Below are 16,322 nucleotides of genomic sequence, written 5' to 3' on the forward strand. Positions count from 1 at the left end.
GCACTAAGATACAGGTGAGTGACATCAGGGTGGATGCCAGACCATAATACCTCCAGGACTGTGATAGGAAAGGCACAGTGGCCCTGCCAATAACAGCACACATACCCTACAAAGCTCTGCATTTCACTGACCTGTTGAATACTTCCGTGTCCTCTCAGAGTCCTTGTACAAGGATCCCATGATATCTCCCATGGACCTGGAGATCCTCATTTCGTGTTGCTTGCTGTTGTTTGGCTGGAGGAGCTGTGAATCACACAAAGGGAACCATCAGACCTTACCAAAAGTCAGGGCCCTCACGGATGCACCGTGTGAAATCCTGCACTGGGATCCCTATATCCACACTGCCCAAGGACCATTAAAAAGCAGACATTGCTCACAAACAAATTACATCTGTGAGTATCATACTTTAAAGCAATAAAACTGGGTCCAAGTTAATAATGATACGGACATACAGTGTAAAAGGCTGTTCTGGTACTGCATTATTTCAAGATCAATACAGAGGCTGATCCTTGCCCTCAAAGTTTGCAGGCCCAAATGAAAGCCTCTCGTCCATGCTCCCCATACATCAGTTCAGCTTAAGCACTGCAGAGGTGACTCTGTAACACAGCAAAGTGGACAGTGAGGCTCTGCTGGGGAGTACAGAAAAGAGGGAGAGCCAAGGACTGTGTATGCAACTGGACCAACCTCAAAGGTGTGCACCAATCTACTGGGGCTGCCCTGCTCTTAGTAGCTGTCTTATAACACTGCAATGTTCCTGCAGCCAATAGGAGCAACAGGACTTGGGAAACCTCAATCAGTGGCTCAATTTTGTCCTGATACTCTGGTCCCAAAAGGAGCAGAGAAGACCTAAGAGCTGCAAGCAGCAGCATGAGGACAAGCACAGTGGGTTTCAGGACTCGGCCTCTCCAGTACTTCTAGGAAATATAAGGAAGAAAGAGAGTTGCAACATCTGCAAATCCCTTGTTTTACAGCCTGTGCTTGGGGCAGAACGACATGTGCTTTGGCAAGGAGCTCCGTGCAGGCGAGGTCAGGCTAATAGGCTTAACTGCAAAACCACTGAGCTCAAGAGAAAAAAAATAAATAAAGATAAATAAATAAAAAGAGACAGTCCTGCACATCACTGAAGGATCCTCTACTTTGCCCTCCCTGGCCTTTAGTATTTCAGCACAGCACAAAGGGAATGGTCCCCGTGCTGCCACCCAGCCTGGCAATGGTCAGCATCTGCAAGGAGGCGGATGCAGAGGGATAGTGACAGCATCCTTAGGTGGAAAGCACAGGGGGTGACCCAGGAGTTAACCCTGTTTGAGGATGGTCAGGACAGTATTTAACCCATCAAAGGCAGCAGGAGGAGCAGGAAGGGGCTGAGTGCTGCCTTCAGGCTGCTGCTGTGGGAGGATTTCAGAGCAGCTGAGCCAGAGCAGGGCAGATCCCCTGGTCATTCTGAACTGACAGGAGATTCATTTCCACTCTCCAGCTCAACAAGGCAGCAAACTCTGGACACAAAAGAGCAGAGAAGGTGAACAGCTCACATTTGCTTTCTTTGGAGCGCTCACAAGGATCCGCAGGCTCTTCAGGGAAGGGCTCAGCTCCAACTGTTCCATCGCTTTGTCCAAGTCTTCCTGGGATTTCAGTGGGATCAGGAGCTGGAAGGGATTGAACAAACACCGGAGCACGGCAGTGTCACACAATTGGGTAAACAAAGGAAGGCAGATCCTCACGGTGAGCAGCTATTGGGAACTGGGGGGTGAGGGAGGAACCTGAGAAAGCGGATGGAAAACAAGAGCCCCCCACTCCCCCGGCCTGCCAAGCTCTGCTGTGTCCTTCCAAGTTCTCATCTACTGTGGAACAGACACAAAAACTCACAACAAAAACCATCTGCGAGGAGAGAGCTTAAAGGTCACATCGCAAATTCAGTCAGTGGTCAGAGGAGAGGGCTGAGCTGAATCCTTAGGCTCAATGCCTGCTATTCTAGGGCTGCTCTGACCTGGAGTTTGAGGGAAGGCCTGCAGCTACCCCACATCAGATCAGCTGCAAAGCATCCAGCATCCTCCACAGCTGCACTTCAGAGGGGTTCTGCAGCCTTCTGCTGCCCTGAGCTGAGATGGAAAACACCACTATTTGCCCTCCTTTCTGAGGCACTCTGCCTAACACCATAAAAACTCAGCCTCTGTAGGTTGCCTAGAGCACTGGTACCATACCCAGCCAGCAGAGCATGGGATACTCTTTCCTTTGCCAAAGTACATAGTGGTTCTGCCTACCAAAGGGACCGAGCGGTCACGGCTGCCAGTAAAGCCCCAAAGGCCTTAGTGGGACTTAAAAAAGGCAGCTCTCTGGGTGATAAGAGTTCACACCACAACCACTCCTTGGATCAACTGCCCAAGAGGAAGGCACTCAAAAGCTGCCTGTGTCTCCCTGTTTGATCCCAGGGTGTCACCGGGGGTTTGGCTGTCAGCCCGTAGGTAAATACACCTCAGACTGTGTGCATTAGGGCTGTGGGGATGACCAGGTCAAGGGAAGGTCCTGGTCAAAGGAGACAAGGTTTCATCTCAGGAAGCTGCTACGGTCACCTCCTCCACCCAGGGACCACAACCTGAGCTTGCCAAACTTCACTTCAGGTGTGTGCTGTGTATGAATACCTCGAGATTTAGATCAAATCTCTGCTGTGTGAAATGAACATCCTCTTTCATCTCCACTTTGCAGTTAAGGAACAGGGCCATATACAAGCCCCCTGTTTGTGACACTGCAGGGAGGTGGGACTGGATGGCCTTTTGGGGTCCCTTCTAACTCAACTATGATAGATATCAACCATTCAGAGCTTTTAGATGGTCCACTGTATAAACAATTAGACCATGGTTGAACTTCCAAGACCCTTGTGGTCACAGCAAACCATAGGCAGAAATGGTATTGATATGCCTCCAAATTCCACATAGATGTCCCCAGACAACCCGTTTCCTTACACAGCAGAGCCTAAAGGATATTCTCTCAGTGTTCTGCTTAATTCTCTTGAAGTTCACAAGAGTCCCACAGATGCATCAAGCAGGAAAGCTTTCTCTGCTTGTCCAAACAGAAATTAGGATGTTGGAGACCTGCTCCCCCACACAAGCAGAACTCAGCTCTGAACTGTAAGTATAGTCCCAATTCTGACCCATCCCTTTGATGTGCTGCTCACAATAGTTCAGAACTGCAATCCCTCAGCTGCTGCTCTGAACAAAATGTTCTGCAGGTCACTCCATCTCACTCCAGTATCACAACATTAACACATTTACATGCCTGCCTGAGAGAAGCCAAAAGTATCAGGCAGCAAGTGCCCTCCTGGAACAGGGACTGGGGCCAGTATTTAGCTTGGCTTTACCTATTGCCCATATCTGGCAAGTAGATTGGATGTAGGAATGGACTAGAGGCTCCATTTGGCTTCCAGACTGTGGCACATATGGATTACAGGAGCAGATACCTACTAGGCATGAAGCTAAATACAGATCCACACAGAACCATGGAAGCAAGCACCACAGCAAACCTAACTGGGTTTATTCTGCCTATAGAATGAGCAGCTACAGACAGCAAAATTCACCTACACAAAATTCCTAATGCAGCTTTTCGAGTTTTTTCTTGCTTATATACAGTGGGTTCCACTGGAACCTAATGTTATATTACAGGGCTTGGTAGCCAATCCCCTGCAGTCTAGGAAAGTGAGTTCAAAGGGTGAGTGTTCACCAACTGCAGCTGCATTGCGAGAACTCGCTGCTAAGACACTGCAGAGAGCCAAAGAATAGTAGGAAATGGGGTTGGGGAAAAATCCGAGAGGTCAATTAGTTCATCTTCCTGCCCAGTGCCAGACCAACTGGCATCAACAATTCTCGACAAATGTTTGTTAAATACACTTTAAAACAATCCTCCTTCCCCACAACGGAGCTTCTACCATTTCCCCAGGCTTTAACTCTCCTTAACCTCCTGAAATGACGATGTGAAATTGCCTCTGCCTCAGCAGTGACACGCAAAGGGAGGCGGTGGATCAGTGCCCAAGGTCACTTCCCAAGCTGGTGATGGACATGGGGCAAATGACTTAGTTACACTTGGAGCAGCTGGTTAGCAGTGCGTGCAGATGAAATTCAGACGGCGTTTGCTGTAGAAGATGCTCCTTCAAGCCACAGCACAGCCAGCTTTCTGTAAGTCACTGTACTATGCTTCCCATAGGCAAGACTGTCCTGCCCATCACAAAGACAAGCCCAGCCTAGTGCTAACACGCAGACATGCCCCATGCAGTACACCCACAGCCAGGCCCTGCTCTTATCTCTACCAGCCCAAACCCATTGATTGCACGGTCCCACTGGGATGTGATTCATGTGTGCCCCTGCTCCACCCAGCTGGGATGATCATCCCACCACTCTTGGCTTCACTAGGACAGTGACTGCCACTTACTGGGCTTCTGAAGGGGACTGCTGCCTTCAGTGTGATTACATTCTGCAAGGTTCTACGGCAGGAGAAACATTTAATGGCAATGAGGAGTTGCTATAAAACAACGGCACTAAAGGCCTTCCTCATCCCTGTGAAGGAGTACCCCGAGCTCACGGTCCCACTATGTGCTCTGCACAAACCCAAGAATAGACTCTGACATGGGATAAAATGCATTTATTTAAGTTTCTATTTGCTGTTGTTGGAAAAAATTTCCTCTTCCAGTGGAAAGAAACCCAGAATGAAGTGAGTCATTCCCGAAAAATTCAATGGCAGACTTTTCCCAGGAGGGCTGGCAGAGAATGCCCAAGATTAGAAACCAGACTACATTCAAAGCTAAAGCCCAAAGGACACTTTGGTATCATGAGGTATCTATTAATACAGAATAGGAACTTTCACTGGGTCTAATCTCCCATAAAGGAAAAAGGAAAGAAAAAGGTCTCTTCACAGCCTCCCTTGTATTTCAATGAAAAGTTCTCACACATTTGCAATTAATTCTTCAAGAAGTGAGCTGTCAAGGCAGATCCAGAAGGAATGGTGCCTACCTGTCATGTGAATTGTAGAACCATAGAATCATGGAATGGCCTGGGTTGGAAGGGACCTCAAGGATCATGAATCTCCAACCCCAACCTCCACATTGAATACCAGGGTCACCAACCTCCACATTTAATACCAGCCCAGGATGCCCAGGGCCCCATCCAACCTGGCTTTGAACACCTCCAGGGATGGACGGGGCATCCACAGCCTCTCTGGGCAGCTGTTCCAGCACCTCACCACTCTCATAGTAAAGAAATAGAAAGTCATCTGGTCTCAGCTGCTCTCTTCTCTGCCCTGTGTGTGCTCTCACCGGTCAGAAGTGCTCTGAGAGTTGGTCCCACTGCCCTAACAGTGTCCATGGAGAAACAGCTCCAGTCATTTTAAGAGAGGGAAAGCCTGGCTTGGAGTCAGAGAATACAACTGAGCTATGTCTGGGCAACAGCTCTTGTATGCCTAGTAGCTGGAAGCCACAAAGTAAGATTACTTTTCATCACACACATGTGTAACACTAAATCATGGCCTTAAGAACAAATTACTGCTCAGCTCTGCCAGGTACCTTAAAACGCTCCCGTAGCCATAAAGGGAAGAGTAGTACCTCATTGCTCATGCAGACTAAGTCCATCGTCTGTCCAAAAGCATCCGTGACTTTCTGCACCACTTCTTTGAATTTGACCGGTCTTGGAAACTGGATGATCCTGTATTTGCAAATAAACAAAGCGAGAGTTTCAGTTTAGTAAAACCATGATGGGATTCAGCACCGGACAGATAAGTCAGGAATAAGGACTGGTGCTCTTCTACCATGAAGAACAAAACATGCTGCTTGCTTTTATGCTCATACAAATACTGCTTATCTGCTATGTCCAAGAAGAGACCTCTACCCCAAATTCTAGTGTAACTCCTCCTCGTTGTATTTGCATGTTGCAAAGAAGAAAGTCCAGCAGCTTTTCACTGAAGAAGCCCCAGGTCGTGCACTAGCAGGTGATTTATCATTTCCATGTTAAAGCAAGTGGCTCTGAAGAGGGAACGGGGATGGAAAAGAGAGCGATGCAGTTTGGCATCCTGTGAATCTGCCTCTCCTGTACCATCACAGATACATAACAGCAGGTACAGTTTAGCCCTGCACTAACATCATTGATTTATTTCAAATGCAGCTTTGACCATTAACCTACGAGTTCCCAGCTCTGTCCTGCCCTGCCACAGTCACTGAGCATCAAGCAGAGGTGATTCCATGAGAATGTCAAGCAAGGAAGGGCGTGCAAACTTCAACTCCCAGCTCTATTTTTATGGGACCCATGCCTAAAATATGGTTATCTTAAGTAAGTGTCATAAGCTGCTAATAAAAGGACACATTGCTATAGGCCTGCAGCTCGGCTCTGGTTCAGTAGAGCTCAAGAACTGAGAAAAGGATCCAACCATGCACCCTATGTCCTTGGTAAGGGGCGTTTAATGACTTCCAGCTTGGAAGCACTTTGAGTGCGTGCAAACCCCAGAGGTCCTTATGGTGAGCAGGATGACAAGGCAAGGCCCTCACATATAAACTTATAGTTGATCTCAGGACTTCATCCTGCTGTGAGCTCATCTGCAGCTGGCAGAATGATAGGATAAGATGATACTGGGTAGGATAATGCTGGGTAAAAAGGGCAATTTGTCCCTGTACACATACGGGGACCGAGCTGGGTACATACCTTTTCTCTCCTTCATATTCAAACTTGATCCTGACATTTCGCTGCTGGAAGAAAAAACAGGAAACAGTCAGGTCCCAGATGGATCTAAAACTCACAGTAATTCTCAGGGAAGCTCCCCTAACTCTGCTAGATGTCTTATATATATAGGATCAAATCGCTGCTCCCTAGAAAGTAAGTGTGCACCTTGAACTGACCTACTGCTCACCCCTAGAGACACCATTAGATTCACCCAAAGGAATTCCAAAGATCTGTGGGCAGATTGGGAATGCAACCATGCAGTCACTAGCAAAAGCCACTTCTCCCATCTTCTCCTTGTGTATATTTAGCAGCTTCTGTAAGACCACAAGGAGCTTTTTCATTCCTCCAGCTTCTCAGACTGAGCCTGGGCCAAGCATCTCCTACGATTCTTTGGCTTATGCCATGACTTTCCAATGGCACCCAAAGCAGATCAAAAACCCCTTTACTTTCCAAACCGCATTTAACCACCTCAGTTAACCAGGTCTCTGCCCCACTAACCCACATGAGCCTCCTCAAACAGTGGCTTTCCTCCCAGAGGTGTGACCCCAAGGAGGACTGGGTCCCTTAGTGCCAGGGATAATCCTTGTCTGGGAGGGTGACAGCCCTTCCTGAGCAAAGGCCTTATCTCTAGTCCTGGATTTCCAGCGCATGAAGGCACACTTTCCATCTTCTCAGAGGGAAAGCAGAGCTGCAGTGAAACAGCTTTGTCTCTTATGAGGAAAATGAGCTGGCTGGGTGTTCTTAGGTTTATTTTTAAACAGCCACCGAGGTTCAGGAAGTCGAGCCTAGAGGCAACTCAGTCAATAAAGCTTAAAAGCCCTGGCAGATGCAGGGTAGCCCATTGCATCACTTGAAACACATCCTTTAGAGCACTGCTTGTGGCCTTCACTGTGTTCCCTGGCAGAGCTGGAAGAACTCATGTCACGAAACGGGACATTTCTGCAGTGCTATGAGCACTTCAGCATGTCTGCAGCCAGCTCCCCAGACCCACAGTATTTGAACAGATTTGCTTCTAGAACCAGGCCCAAACCATGAAAAACACCAAAGCAGGTCTAAAAGAGTCCAATAAAGAAGAGAAGATCATAACAGATCACTGCTGAACATCCAAGTCACTATAGGTGGGACAGCCAATTCTGATGATCTCTTTCAAAGAGAGAAAAAAAGAGACAGGCTCTTCTGTGCCATTTTTCATTTCATAATAAGATATTCATACATTTTATCTGAAGGGTTTGGCTAATTCACCTCTCCTGGATGCTGGAAAGCAATCAGTTGGTGTGGATTCACAGCATGTAATTCCGCAGAGCCCTTCTCTAAACAAAGAGAGAAATCAGGGCGAGGAACTTTCGAGGTTTCTCCTTACAAAAGAGCAGGATGTGCAAGGGGAAGAGCTCACGCAGCTCCAGCCTCGCTGCAGGAAACCTTTCCAAACACGGGTTTCACTTTCAGCACAGACCCAAAAGCTGAGCTGAACTTCAAGGTAGCGCACGCTGCGTTTCTGCTGAGCAAAACAAATCTTGCAGACAAAAAAGTTGGTTAAAAAACAGCTTGTGGCTGGAAAATGTCGTAACATTTGTATAAAGCTCCAGAGAGAAAAGAGAAGAGGGGGGGAAAAAGAGCCACGACCCTGCTGCATCCTATTCTTCTACATCAACAACAAGGTTGATGTGCTGTGGCCCCAAGCCAACAAAGCACGCCAGCTGCCCCACGTTGCTCTGCCCTGGGTCTGAGCCCTGCAGCAAACACACAGACAACACCAGGAGGATAAAAACCACTGCAATTGTCAATGAGACTATGATACTTTGGGCTAATATAAAAACCATTTACCTTCCGCCAAGAAACCAAGATCTTAAGTGTGTAAACGTGGACAGGGGAGAGAACAGACAACACACAGAATATAAGCGAATACGTATGCACATATATATCCTGAGAAGTTGTTTATGGTTTTATTTCGCGGTCTTTCCATGGCTTGCTCATGTTTTGACTCATTGCTGAAGCTGAATTCATCACCGCCACCAGGAACAAATACTTTTTTCCTTTAAAAAATAAGAATAATAACAAGAGGGCAGCGCCCAAGGAGCTACGGAGTCCCAGGAGGATGCAAAGCACTTCCTAAACGCTGGAGCAGGCCGTGATTTTTCACACCCATGGAAATCTGGTCCGTAGCAACTCATTTTAGATCGCGTAAAGAACATGGGGCAATGCCAAGAAGTGGGTAAGACCATGTGCAAATCAAATGGGTGATGAAGAAGAAAGGCAGAAGTAGCATCTTTCCATAAGGATCTCAACACAACATGCAAATATTTTTGCAGTTTCATAAGGAATTGGGACAACAGCAACTTGCACAACTCAAGCCACGCTGCTGGCCTGGCCTAGGCCTCTCTGCTACCTGGTGTCATGCGTGGCTAATGATGGCCTCCGTCTCCCTACAATCAAGAGGCCAACAGTTGTGGTGGTGAAGCAGAGCAGTACCAGACCCAACATTTAAAGCTTTGGCCTCCCAAGCTGCCTTCAGTGGGCGCCATGTTTCTGTGTGACACGTGGCACAGGGGAGCACTCAGAAGGCACCTTGAGGCCCTGCTGTGACAAACAACAGCAGGGATAACTCTGACAGGAAATACCACAGCCGTTCCCTTCGTTTCTGGAATAATTTCTTCCCCAACATCTTTGTGTTGGCATTTCCTCCAGCCCAGCTAACAAATAGCTGCTGCTCTTTCCCTTTTTCTTTGTCATCTGCCTAGGAAATGAAAAGCAAAACCACTGCAGTGGCAACAAACACATCACCATCCTTCCAAGCTTTCCAGAAAGTATTTTTAGCTCCTTCCTTCAAACTTTACATTTCACAAGAGAAAAAGCTCACAGCCCCTAAGAAGTGCTGAGGGGGCTGCAGCTACACACAGGGCCTGTGGCAATGGGGGCATCATGGCGGCAGGGTAAGGCCTGCTGTGCAAGGCCCTAATGAAGGGGCTCAATGGGGGATACGCAATGAGAATGGCCACAGATCACTCCCGAACACCATCAAACCGGAGTGAGCTGGATGGGATGAAGTGAGATGTCGGAAAAAAAGTGTTTCCAAACGAAATGAATCATGATCCGCTGCAGAGATCCCCGAAGAGCTGACTGCTGTTTGTAATAAAAGCACACACGGAGCCGCAAAACATGCAGTGGAGACTAAAATGGAAATGGTTTTAGAGGAGAAGGCTGTGCTGAGCACCTTCAGCCCCTTCTCACCCGGACAGGAGAACACAGAGGAGATGTGGGTCCAAGATGGGATGGTGTCCAATGCCACGTTGGTGGATCCATCACGCAGGGCCACATGGCTGCCATGAGAAATGGCGTTCTGGTCTGATCCAATAATGAAATGGTCATTCTAGTTTTGCCCTATGACACCTCGGGGCACCTACTTTGCCTTCTGAGTAAAATAGGGACAATTAAAAAAGACCCATTCCTGCATGCTAAAAAGAGTGGTTATTTTCCACCCATTTCATTTTCTACTTGTTGGCTTAGGGAACAATGAGGAAAACCCCACAGAGCAACTGTGGCGTCCAAGCATCAGAATCCCAGTTACTCTTCAGTAAAGCCACAAAGCGGTGGGTTTTCTCCTCAGCTTCTGACTTTGGTCGAGAAAAATCAGCACCACAGGACCAGGCCAAGGGGACTTCTCCACCTCCCCGACATGCATGTTGTTTGGATTAGCCCTGTGCTTAACCTCATATTTAGCAACGGGACGTTCGTTACAAGCCAGACATCTGGACCGCGTCCCTAAACCACAATAGGAGATGAGTAATTCACGTCATTAGGAATTATCCACACAGAACCCCCACGCGCTTTGGGTTATTCAGAATAATCCAACAGAAGGAGTTGTGTCTGGGATTGTCCTCCTGGTGTGTGGGAGTGACGAGGTACCCCGGTCCCCCTGGATCCTTGCAGCTCTTTTCATCCAAAGAAGAAAGCACAGTAAGTGAGCAGCTCGGAGGCCAGTGGGAAGACAGATGATGTCTAGAGGGCTCACAGCTCTCGGTTACAGACATTTTTGTTTTACACAGCAGCAAAAATCACAGAATCATTAAGGTTGGAGAAGATCTCTAAGATCATCTAGTCCAACCCATTACCAGCATGCCCACCAACCACATCCCTCAGTGCCAGAGATCATAGACTTCAGGATGTTAGAGCCAAACTACTCTTTTAGTCTGCATGAAGACCTACAGAGAGCTCTAGAACACGAGCTGTGTTGTATTCTCATAATGAGCAAGACGTGCCCTGCTTCCAGCTTGCCAAAGAAAAGAGAGTACCGAGGTAATTTACTAAAAGAACAACTTTTAGGTCAGTCTGACATTTGCTGCACACGGGAAAACATTCTTCACAAATATTGGATTTTATTGCCAGAAGACAACTTGCAATCAAAGCTAAAGTGGCAGAGGAATTGCTAGCTGTCACCAGCTGGGTCAGAGGCCCATGCCAATACCTTGTCATTAGACTGAACACAGCGCTGACGACCAACTGCATTCTGCTAGCAGCCAAGTGCTATTTATATAGTTCAATGGATGTGCATATAAATAGAAAGATGCAGAGTAAGTTAATATAATTGCTTCTTTCTCCTCCATGTTTTTGTTTGGGATCTCTAATTCTTTGTGGTTTCCCTTCTTATCCCGCTCATCTATTTCATTAGTGATCACAATGCATATCCTTGTTTTACTGTTTCCTCTATCCCCTTTCCCTGGTTATTGGAGAACAGAGGAGCCTGACTGGAAGGACTCCTTCCAACCCTACCAAAGGAAGCAAGACACTGAGGGACAAGGAGAGTTAAGCAACACATCCTCATCTAACATGTTTTTCAGCAGGAATTTGGAACGCTGACTGAAGGATTCCCATGCTTCAGTAAAGCTTTTTTTTTTTCCATAGGAAAATACTGCTGATTTATTTATTAATTAATCTAAGAACTGAACGTTCAAACCCAAGCATTACAATGTGAGCGCACTGTTGCAGGGCCTCGTGGGAAACACCTACACTTCCAAGAGGAGAACTGAGCATCCAAGCGCCTCTTGCCTCACACTCTCTCTTCAATTAAGGACACAGCGCATCCTTCAGCCCAACCAGCCAACCTCATCACAGTAAAAATAACGGGAACACCGCGTACCAAATGAACAACAAATCACAGGCATGAAAACAGCACTTCTAAAGCAATTTTTCCCCTGCCCCCCCACAATTTCTGCACATAGGAAAAAAAATAGCATAAAAGAGACCCAAACAAGTTGATTAACGTTTCTGAGATGCAAACATGAACCAAATCCCCATTAATCCCACCTACTATGGCCACTCCCCACCTCACAGACTAGACTCCCAGCGTCCCGCGAGTGAGACTTAGTCCAGCTAGTCAGATTAAATGAAGCAACAACTCAACATACTCCAACGCCCTTCATCCCGTGGGGCCTGTTGGTCTGAGTCCTCAGCCCCGGATGCATGAGCGGAATGGGATGCTGACTACTTGTGCCTCCTCCATCACAGAGCTCTGAGTAACTCTGAGTGTGGAGGTACAGCCGGTCTGCTTATGGATAAAAAAGAAAAGCCAGAAAGGAGGGGACGCTGTCACAAGCATCAGTGCCATCATTCAGAACAGTTTGATTCCTAATATAATAAAACTGAACACAAGGGGCAGATAACATTTCTAAAACCGACTGCAAAGCACAATGTGACCCTACTGGCAATTTGCAAGTGAAGGTATGGAGAGGCTGGGCTGTGAATATAAAGTTCAATTCTATAAAGCTCCTGTGGTTAATGATTCAGCCAATGAAAACTACTCTTCGTGTTATTTTGACTCAATAGCTAGTTAGCTGCATCACTGCAGTGTCTAGAGCTAGTTGTCAAGAATGACAGCAGGAATTTTCTCCCACTGTGAGGAAACAAAAATATCATTCAAGAGAAGCTGAAGAAGTTTTCCTGCCCTGAAAGCATCCTGAAATGGCTCAGGATGGTCCCCACCCACCTACTTGCAGAAATGCTACCCTTGGAGCCAGCCAGGGCTGTGCTGGATTGTGTCTGCTTCGCCTGCAGCTGCACAGAGCCAGCTCCGACTTTCTCCAGTCAGTTCTGCAAACATCTTGGATTTCTTTCAGCATGAGCTGAACACAACTCCAGTGATTCAACTTGGACAGATGCTGCCGCCAGGGCACACTCTGAAACAGACACGCTACGTGCGCATGTGCTTTCGTCTGCACGTGTCTGGGAAGCCTAGAGGGACTCTATGATTTGGGAAGAGGACTTGATGCCTCTACATCCCAAGCTTTGTCAGTAGCACAAACGCCATCAACATACACATCACAACTGGAAATGACAATCTGGTTTCTTCCTTGCTAGGTAATCAGCAAGTGCAAGCTTACACTAGAAGTAATATTCCAAGTAGATTTGCTTGTATGCTTCTTCAAAAGCTTCCTGGTACCCCTAATTATTTTCCCTTCCCCCTCCCCCCCTCTGTTTTCTTTTTTCTCCCCTTGGTATTTTGACTAATGAATCTTTTCTTCACAAATGTAGATTGGTAATGTATTTGTTCCATACACAAATAGGCTATTAAATTCACTTTAGCTATTATATCAGTGTCAGCAAGTAAGTCCTAATATTGCTCAAGGGACAACTTTTTTGCTCATTGAATCAACTCTGAATATTCGATGTGGCCAAGACGTTTGGTTTTGGGAGCATAAAGATAAACAATAGTAATTAGTGTTTAAACACTTTATATAAGAATGACATTATTCCTCCCAAAAGAGCCTGGGTGTCTACAGCTCAATGTTGGCAATCCATCTTTCAAATATCTGAAGTAGAATGTGCGCACGATAAATATTATATTTCATCAACACTGTCAATAGAAAACACTTGACTAATCCAAGTCTTAAAGCTGTAGAGCTTGTAGCAAGTTCCACTAGATTCAGGGCTAAAAGAAAGAAGTGTCTTATGGTGGGATTTGAGCTATGCAACAGTTTCAGGTCCTTATATTATGTTTAGGAATTACTTGGGGCATCACTTTTAAGCCCTGTTCCTCCACTGCCCCTCTGTGACATGGGGATCATTGCAGTTTCTTTGCAGCTCTTCAAAAAGAAGTTCTAAAGCTTACATGTTAATAACATTTATTCCTATGTTATGAGCCCACACAACACTTGCTGGCTTCATCTTTAACACTCAGCTAATATCTACTCTAACACTTAACATCTAACATACTGGACATACTTGTATGCTGGACATACTTGTATGCTCTTTCCAATTTGGGATGCTTCACAGTTCTATGATTTAATCTCTGCTTTCACAGCCTGGTGAGCACCATGCCTATCTGCCTCTTCAGCCTACATGCAATGCCTTACCTGTTTGCTGGAGTAGACACAGTTTTTATTCCTGTTGTTGTCCAGCAGTCCCCCACATTTGCCCAATGCTGCCAAATCCTTCATAATAGAGTTCAAAGCTTCTTCCTCATCTGCAAAAGAAGGACAGACAACTGAAGCACAGAAGGTAACCTCACCCCTAAAAGTGAAGAGTCAAAAATGCAGCATCACATATGCAACCATTCAACCCAAATATGTCTAAAGTCATGATATGCAGCTTTGCCATTAAGAGAGGCATTGCAAGACTGCACACCCCACTCCCTCCTAGCGTATGAGAGTCTCTTCATCAATAGAGATCCTCTGTAGAGCCAAGTTTTCTGCCCATGTCCTTCAGAGGTCATTTAAGCTGGGGTCTAAAGGCTAGATGTAGTGTTTAGGGGTCTGCATCCCATTTGTTAGGTTGAAGATGGTGCTCTGTACAACAAATCTTACAGAACCCAGAAAGCTCTTGCAGCAAGTGATGGAGCACAACCCAGCTCTTCATGCCCTCATTCTCTCTCTTCATTAAAGATGCTCAGGAGAAACAACTGACTTTCAGAACCAGAGCCAGTGAGAAACCACAGGACAAGACAAGAAACCCAAGTTGCCCAAGGAGGCTGTGGGTGCCCCATCCCTGCAGGCATTCAAGGCCAGGCTGGATGTGGCTCTGGGCAGCCTGGGCTGCTGGTTGGTGACCCTGCACATAGCAAGGAGTTGGAACTGGATGAGCAGTGTGGTGCTTTTCAACCCAGGCCATTCTATGATGCTACAACAGCCAAAGAGATTTGAGAGACCCGCTGGATATGAAATCAATCTCCTCCCTTTTCAACACTTCTCCTTTGGTGCACATGGCTTCTGAAAGCATCTACCAACCACTGCATGCAAGGTACCCACCACAGGCACTGAAAGATGCATTTTCCCATATTTACTCTTTTTTTTCCTTGGTTGTAAAAGGGACCTCTGAGGACAAGCCTGGTTTTCCACACAGATTTTGTAGTAGGAAAAAAACACAACACACCGAAAGAGAAAAAAAACCTTTTTTTTGGTGTGTGTGTGAAGGGAAAGAGGGAGGGACCAGCTAAAAAAAGCATTAAAAATACATATATATACACATACAACCCCCCCACATACACCACCCTCTAGGAATTTTCCACCATAGCTCTATCTCTGCGACGCTCCTCGCCTCTTTTCCAATCAGAGTGACAACAAAAGCTTCCTGCATTGGCTGACACAGAACACAGCCCCCAATGCCACAGGGCAATGGGCATTCAGCAGGCAGTGACAGAGCCAGGCTTCTGCTGGCACAACCACACTGCTCACCTCTGCACATCCTTGGCATCATCTGCAAGAAGATGCACCTCTGGTTAATCCATCTGAGGTGTTTTAGGACTTACTCGTATTAGCAAGCCCATCCTAAACACAGCAGGGTTTGCTGGAGATCACCATAGTATCTATAATAACCTTGATAATAATAATAGTACTCCAACACATGAGGATATACTAACAGCCAAGTGAGTGTCCCAGCTGACCCCTCCACGCCTTCCAAGCACCCAGCAAACCCTGCTGGCCCATGGACCTTGTCCCAAAGAGTTCCAACCACTGGGGATTAAGTGTGCAGAAGAGAGTGACAGCATGAATTACATTCTAGATAGGATGTCCAGGATGAGCCCATGGCACCAATGAATCCATCTCAACAGTGGGGTCCTTCAGCAGAGGTGAACCCCATCACTCTGCAAAATGCAAAGGGATTGAGCTTAACAAAACCCAAACATCTCTCTGAAGATGTACTGAAAACGTCCGTGCTCTCACTGCTCATCCCATCACACGGGGCTGAAACAGGAAAGGCTGTTTTCCACCGCTGAATCATGAAACATCTGCCTATCTGTATCACACTACTTCAGCACAAGCAGAGGGACGACGGCTGAAGGCTCAAGTGCCCAAAACAAAGTGGAAAAAGCCCCACGCAGAGCTCGGAGCAGGAGCCATTTGCACAATCATCAGTTGCAAAACCAACACTTCCCAATCCTCTCGATGTCAGCTTTGCACAGGGACTGATGCTTTCCAGACGGAGCCTCTTGTCCATCCTTATTACTGCTCTTGGGGTCTCCCAGCTCACTCCCTGGAAGGGTGGAGATCTCTGTTCCATGGAAACGAGCAGCCAGCTCAGCCAGTTCAGTCAAAATTCAAACCAGCACTGAAGCTCACCGGATAATTAAATCCAAATGCCACTCCCAAGCCTCTACTGCAGAAGGGGTGTCACAGGCTGCTCGCTGGCGGGCTGGCTTGGTTC

The 16,322-nt window shown here is 46.8% G+C and overlaps 1 protein-coding gene across 3 annotated transcripts in view; it reads right to left on the reverse strand.

The window, feature by feature from the left end:
* The window catches only part of LOC107308787 (mitogen-activated protein kinase kinase kinase 3-like), a 54,245-nt gene that overhangs the window by 18,371 nt on the left and 19,552 nt on the right, over positions 1-16,322 (reverse strand). For 2 of the 3 annotated variants that reach the window (XM_015852906.1, XM_015852909.2), the window contains 5 exons: positions 14,036-14,145; positions 6,672-6,715; positions 5,582-5,681; positions 1,530-1,643; positions 132-243 (listed from right to left, as the gene is read on the reverse strand). In XM_015852906.1, the coding sequence (XP_015708392.1) occupies positions 132-243; positions 1,530-1,643; positions 5,582-5,681; positions 6,672-6,715; positions 14,036-14,145 (480 nt within the window). The remainder of the gene's footprint in view (positions 1-131; positions 244-1,529; positions 1,644-5,581; positions 5,682-6,671; positions 6,716-14,035; positions 14,146-16,322) is intronic. The other variant, XM_015852910.1, reaches the window with a different exon arrangement.

This window comes from Coturnix japonica, chromosome 2, assembly GCF_001577835.2.
Source record: "Coturnix japonica isolate 7356 chromosome 2, Coturnix japonica 2.1, whole genome shotgun sequence".
Taxonomy (NCBI): domain Eukaryota; kingdom Metazoa; phylum Chordata; class Aves; order Galliformes; family Phasianidae; genus Coturnix; species Coturnix japonica.